This window comes from Limulus polyphemus, unplaced genomic scaffold (assembly GCF_000517525.1).
Source record: "Limulus polyphemus unplaced genomic scaffold, Limulus_polyphemus-2.1.2 Scaffold236, whole genome shotgun sequence".
NCBI lineage: Eukaryota > Metazoa > Arthropoda > Merostomata > Xiphosura > Limulidae > Limulus > Limulus polyphemus.
Window position 1 is genome coordinate 37,005 of NW_013665846.1, and position 6,870 is coordinate 43,874.

At 30.4% G+C, this 6,870-nt stretch overlaps 1 protein-coding gene across 3 annotated transcripts in view; it reads left to right on the forward strand.

Moving 5' to 3' along the window:
• Positions 1 to 3,281, forward strand: part of LOC111085100 — a 34,934-nt gene extending 31,653 nt beyond the window's left edge. For all 3 annotated transcript variants that reach the window (XM_022382265.1, XM_022382266.1, XM_022382267.1), the window contains one exon: positions 1,540 to 3,281. In XM_022382265.1, coding sequence (XP_022237973.1) covers positions 1,540 to 1,618 — 79 coding nt within the window. In that variant the 3' untranslated portion in view covers positions 1,619 to 3,281. The remainder of the gene's footprint in view (positions 1 to 1,539) is intronic.
• Positions 3,282 to 6,870: the final 3,589 nt, after the last annotated feature.

A 6,870-nucleotide genomic window follows, 5' to 3' on the forward strand; every position in this document is an offset into this window, starting at 1 on the left:
TGGAAGAAAGCAGAGGGTTGTTACAAATGGAGTTCAGTCAAACTGGATTAATGTCGTTAGTGCCACCTCAGGGCTCAGTCTTAAGACCTTTGCTCTTTTTGATTTACATCAGTGACATAGATGAAAGAATGGTCAATAAATTACTTAAATGTGCAGGATATTAAGGTTTTGGGTATTACTAGCTGTATAGAGGATGCTTTTGATTTACAGAAGGTTTTAGGTCATTTAGTCAATTAAATGACAAGTTAGTTTTGATTATAATGAATGCAAGATAATGCATATGGGTTATAATTTGAATAATACATATAATTTGGACAGGAATAACTTTAACAGTGTCATGAAAGAAAGGAATATTGGTGTAATTGTTGATCAGTCTCTTAAGCCATCCAAGCAGTGTGCTGTTTCTAGTGGTAGGGCAAATAGAATTTTAGGTTGTTTCTACAGAAATATTGAATACAAGTCTAAAGAGGTTATAATTTTATTGTATAGGTCACATTTGGAGTATTGTGTTCAGTCTTGGGCTCCTTAACTTAGGAAGGTCATTGAATTGTTGGAAAGGGTTCAGAGAATGGTGTCTGGGATTAAAGGGTTGTCATACGAGGAGAGGTTGAAATCTCTCAAATTGTTTTCTCTTGAAAAAAGAAGAGTTAGGGGGGATCTGATTGAGGTGTTTAAGATTGTAAAGGAAATTGATAGTCCTGATGCATTATATATTTTCATAATTAACACTGAGAATAGTAAAACTAAGGGACACATAAATTTTAGAAGGATAGTAGTCGTCTTGAGCTAAGACAGTTTTACTTTTAAACAGGGTGGTTGGCCTTTAGGTATTGTGAATGCAGTATATTTAAGTGAGTTGAAGAAAAAGCTTGATAAGTATATGAATGATAAGGGCTGGCTTTTAGATTTTATCATTTTCTTTTTTTTTAATTAATTTATTAATAATTTAGTTTAGAGGATGGAACAGCCAAGATGACCAATATGTCCCATGTTGTCTGAAAGCATTATGTTATGCTATTATACTGCTAGAAGCCTAGGTGTAATTTTCAGGGAAAAGGTGATATGTCGATCTCCCTCATATTTCGACACCAATAGTATTTTTTTTAGTTGTAAGCAAAATCAAATTCCATGAAGAATAACTGGAAGCCAATGCCTAATACATGCTTAAACAAGTCATAATGTGTGTATGATTGCAGACATGTTTATAAATCTTCTTCGTTGATCCCCTCATTTATGAAATTAGTTATTATGTGCTCATGACTGGAAGTTCTGACTAACTACTGCTTTTAGCCAGTTAAATTTTGGGTTGTAAAGTTTGACCTTACGTATATATATATATATTATAGAGATTGAATAATTATTATTTTTTCTTTCCTAAAAAGTTACTGTACTAAAACTGATGTTGCCATGTATATGTGTCTATCTATTTAGATATTTTCAACCTATTACAGGATATATACTGATTGTAATGTGCATTGTATAATGGCATATTATGGTAGGCAGTCAACAATAATGTGTTTTATGTACATTCTTTTTCAGTGAAAATGAAAACCTTGAAGAAATCTGCACAGTGTGTGTCAAATATGATGATGGCATCTTGATCATTGAGCAACTTTGATGCAAGATAGCATAGGCTGCACAATGTTTGCATTTGATTAAAATAATTATAGGTTTTAAAGAATAAAATATAACTGCTTGTTCATTATGCGTGTGAATAATCCTGTGTTTAATAGTTATATGCAACTTAACCTTATTATTCTTGTACATGTTATATGATTTTTTACTTGTCTGTATATAGAGAAACATACATATTATTTTTCTTAAAGTAAGATTTATTTTAAGAATTTGAACTTAGTTTGATGTGTTTTGAAATTTGAGTAGTATACAAGGAATACAGACGTACATGCATATGCATTGTTCCAAAGCACTAGTGTTTATATGCCAAGTACAAAAGTATAGAATTTCAAATTTGTGTTTGTGCTTTGTACATACCCGTAATGGGATGTTTTCCATTATTATTACAATCCCTTGAGTTGCATTTTCTTTTATGTTCCTGCACAGGTATACTCACTTGAATGTGTCCTAGTTTTAGAGAAAGTGTATCAATAAATGACAAAAAATTATTCCTGCTTTTTCTTCCATATATTTTATACATTTTATGAGTTAGTCTAGAAACATTCTTTGAGCTTTGAAAGCATTTTATAGCTCTTCTAATTAATATAAAAATTGTTATACATATAAAGTATCAGGAAAAAATTTTATCTTTGTGAGCATTGCAAAATTGTAATAAATTTTAAATACATTTTAAGTGATCAAATCTCCTGGACCTTTCTTTGACATTTTTGGGATATTTAATGATGCTTTTTTTTTTTTTACTCAATATTACCCCAATTTTTGTGTCAGCAATTTCATAAATAAATATTTATGTGCAACATGGAATGCAATATTATGGAAGACGTTTACCACTGGCAGTGTTTTACTCGTATCTTCCCTAGCAGTTTCCCAATTGAAGAACATTGTGAGCATTAATGATAGTATGAAATTCTACCAAAGGTATACATGTTTGCAGAGTCTGATGAAATCATGGTTATGAACTGGTATATACTTTAGTTTACTCATAACTTGCTATTAGAACATGTATTTTAGTCTGAACTAAAAATAAGTTTGTAGTTTATGCAACATTATCAGAAACTTGACTAATAAATTTTTATTTTGTGTACATACCCTGTAAAAAATCTCAGCAAATTATTAAACAAATTCCCATATTATGGATTACAACCTGGAACATAAATAATTTCCTTCAAATATATACATGCTTTATGCCTTATTAATAAAAACTTTATAGTTATTGTTCTATTTTAACTTGAGGAATTCCATCAGGGATCAAACAACTAGCCATTTTATGTTCGATATGTACAGTTCTTTTAGTTTTTGACTAAAATATTCTGTATGGAAACAAGGGATATTTCATTATTTTCAACTCAAAAATAACAGTGTTTTATGGGCTTAACTGTAGATTCTAATAAAGATTGTATTTGTACACTGAATCATAACAACTGATAGCTGTTGTCTTCATGAACTTAAAGTTCAATAAGATATTCTAGCATTTTGAAAGTGATATTTTCTAAACTATCAGAAAATATAGCTTGTTTTATTTATAAAATAGTTTAACGTGCAAATTTTGATATATTTAAGAAGTCATAAATGATGAGAAAATTGACAAAATTCATCACCAGGAGGCAAATTTAAATGCGCAACTCGATAAATCTACTACTGAGAAACATTAAGAACAAACTCATTAGTAAAAATACTTGTGGGTTCAAGACTAAGAAGATCATATTGCTGTACCATGAGGTGGTTTAGCAACTTTAACATAAAATTATGGAGTGCAACCTGAATGGTTATAACCTTCACAAACGACATATATTTTGCACATTGCCTATAATGTTTAGAAAAATGAATACTATATTTAAAAACAATACATTGTATAATTAGTAAAAGAAGCCACTTCTTGTACCCCTAAAACAGTTTTTATGATGGAAGTAGCAAGAAAGCATTCTGTGAATAAGTATATTTATGTTTACCATTTAGTAATATATTACAACTAATATTTGCTCTGTAGTCTAAAATATTTTAGCTATCTAGTTCGTGGTTTCTGGTATCGAAATTACTGAAACAAATAGAAATGTCGAAATATAATGTAGGCATGTAAAGCAACAAAATATTTGCTATTGGTAGAATAGATTTTAAAAGCGATATTTAATAGATGTTTATGTTATCCTTAAATTTATGCTTGTATATATTTAATTTGTATCATTGTGCTTAAATTTTGTATCATTTTTTACAGTTATTAATATGTTTATTTTAAATGTCAATTTCACTAAATATAGTTGATTTTAAAATAGCGAAGTTGAAAACTCCTTTGCTTTATGTTTCATTTAATTAAATAAAGGAAATTTTCGCTTTACATATTTTGACTTAAATGCTCGTAGTTACTCATTTTCTCAGCTTTTTAAATTTATTTGGGTCTTTCAGCATTTACATTTTACGACTCAATCTCTACGTGATGGCGTCACCTGTGATAGTTGTGTGTGCAGGTTTTATATAAAAATGAATTGTACATTAAACGTTTTCGTTTTTGATCACATACTATAAAGTTTCTGTTTTTGGTTATTTTTTTTTACTATGAGTGTCAAGTACATGAATAATAATAAAACACTTAAAATAACCTAAACGGCAGTAAATTTTAGAACACTTAGAAAATGATTAAAGTTTGTAGAGTATTAATCATATCTTAAAATTGCTTAACGGTATCTTTTGTGACATTAAACGAGATTTTCTGGCACCGGTTTTTTATGTTCTACGAATGAAAACTTAAATCGTACGACAAATGAACTTGGCTTTTACACTTGTTCACGTATTCCACTTGTATAAATAAACAGTCAGCAGTCGACATTTGTATGAAGAAAATGTAGTTCGTGAGTTTTACCTTCGGTTGAGCACTCTGGATATCGTAACTTCAAATTCCAAAACAAACGTAACTTGCTTTAGTCAGGTACGATAAGTAATCTATGAATTCTAGAATTTCGTTTCAGTTCATCTCTCAATTGACTAATGAAGTAAACTAGAAAAGCCTATCTGCCTTAAGAAGCTATTTTTATTAAAGAAATTAAAAAGGTGACTGGGCCAAACAAGATAAACAGAGGTTAAGAAATTTAATTTTACACGATAAAAAGTGATGGGTTTTGTTCTGAACGATAAACCAAAGGTGAGTATTTAAAGCTTAAATCACTTTTATTTATACACTTAAAAGTTTTCCACAGAAGAATTTACATGTTATGAACGAATTTTATTTTCGGAGTCAAGTAATGGTAATTTAGCTCCATGTGATTTCTGGAAAATAAAGTCCATTATTAAACGTAGGGATTTCAATTCTAAGTTCAGATACGCACTTTGTTTTTAAGACTTGAATTTCATTATTGCAAACTAAAAAGAAAAGTAATAATTGGCTCCTACAAGTGCGTACAAAGCTACACAATGGTCTATCTGCGGACTGGTCACTACGGAAATCGAAACTCGATTTTTAGCGTCGTTAGCCTGCAGATTTACTGTTGGGGCTTCAATAAATATTCTCAAACACATCAGAAGTTGAATATTCAATGTTATATTTACATTTGTCGTTGGTCTCCGTTATCAAATATCTCTCCAATAAAAGGATTGGGACATCAATAACATTTGTAATATGATGATAATGTGCCGTTATAATATCTGAAAATCATTAATTAGCTTTGATAATGAGATTGCTTGTTAATGTATTTTAGTGTGTTAGTACTGAACCTCAGATCAATTAACTATACAGTATATTACCTACCTATGGTAAAATTTAATAAGCCTACAAAATTGAGTATTTTTCTTATTTTAAGGTAAACTGCTTTCCCGAAAGAGTAAATTAGGTAGGTCCGCTAGTTAATCGGAAGGTTAGACAAATTGCAAAGTAATACTGAATTCCAATAAAATTGAGTGTGTGCTAAGAAATAAATGTATTAAATACAAAGAATGAAAACGATCTTTATTCAAACACTGTGGATCTATTTGTGTTGGTCGATGTATTGATATTGTCAGATACTACCTCGAGACCCAACTTGCCAAAGATGCTGTTCCAGACTGATCTAATTTCATGTTATCTAGTTTGATAGGCAACGTCATATTTACCTATAGCAATAGTCTAATGGTTATGATGCTCGAGTCGCAGGTTCGAATTCCAATTACCGAATATGCTCGCTTTATAGGGTTTCTATTAGGGCCAGCCACTCGAGTGAAAAATGTTTTGGCTAATATAAAATACCGGAGCGGTCGACTCCAGAACATTTTGTAGCAGAGAGTAGGATCAACAAAAATCGATTGCAGAAATAACACTAAACAAAATTACTAATGATAAAGAGTTCACAGAATTTTCTTAGAGCGCAGTATTAAGTATAGATGAAGATATGGCTACAGAAAGACCGATTTGTCAATGAATAACAGCTATATATTTCATTTTGAATCTTTATATTTAAAAACTTTTCATTTTATACGAAAACATATAGTGAAGCCTACAGTATTTCTAGTCTTCAATGTTTTGTTTAGACGGAAGTAAAATGTAAATGTTATTTATTTGGTTATCTTGTTTCATCCTGACCTGCCTTGAACTCATTTGATAAAAGTGTGTAAAGATAATGAAAGTTGAAGATTAGTCTTGAATTCAAGTATTCAATAAAATGAATACAAGGTTACTACTTAATTCATAATATCTAAGATTACTTGCTGTAATATAACCATTTTATTTTAACCGACCCTTTGTTTTTCATGAAAAAAATACAGTAAACCTTGATTTTCCAACACTGTAATGAGTGAAACAAATAACCAAACAATTATAGTTTTCCTCGGGTGGTTTGATTTCCTCTAAAAGTTATTGAGTTTATTTTACAGAATATTTGTTTTTTTTTAATTATGCACAAAGCTACACAAGGGCTATCTGTGCTCTGCCCACCACGGGTATCGAAACCCGGTTTATAGTGTTGTAAGTCCGCAGACATACCGCTGTGCCACTGGGGGGCTTTACAGAATAACATAATGTTCAACAGAAAATTAATAACGAAGCAGTTATGTATTATTCGAGTTTGAAGAATAAAAAAAGAGTTAACATAATATGTAACAAAATTAAACTATTCAATGCAAAAACAAACAAACAAAAAAGACAAATCAATGTGATTGGCCCTTTTACTGGAGGTAGAACTGTTAGATTATTGTGGTATAATGTGGTTCACTTTATTTCCTTAAGAGTAATCGGGTAGGAGCCACAGAATAACAGGAGGTTCCCAGTAAATATTG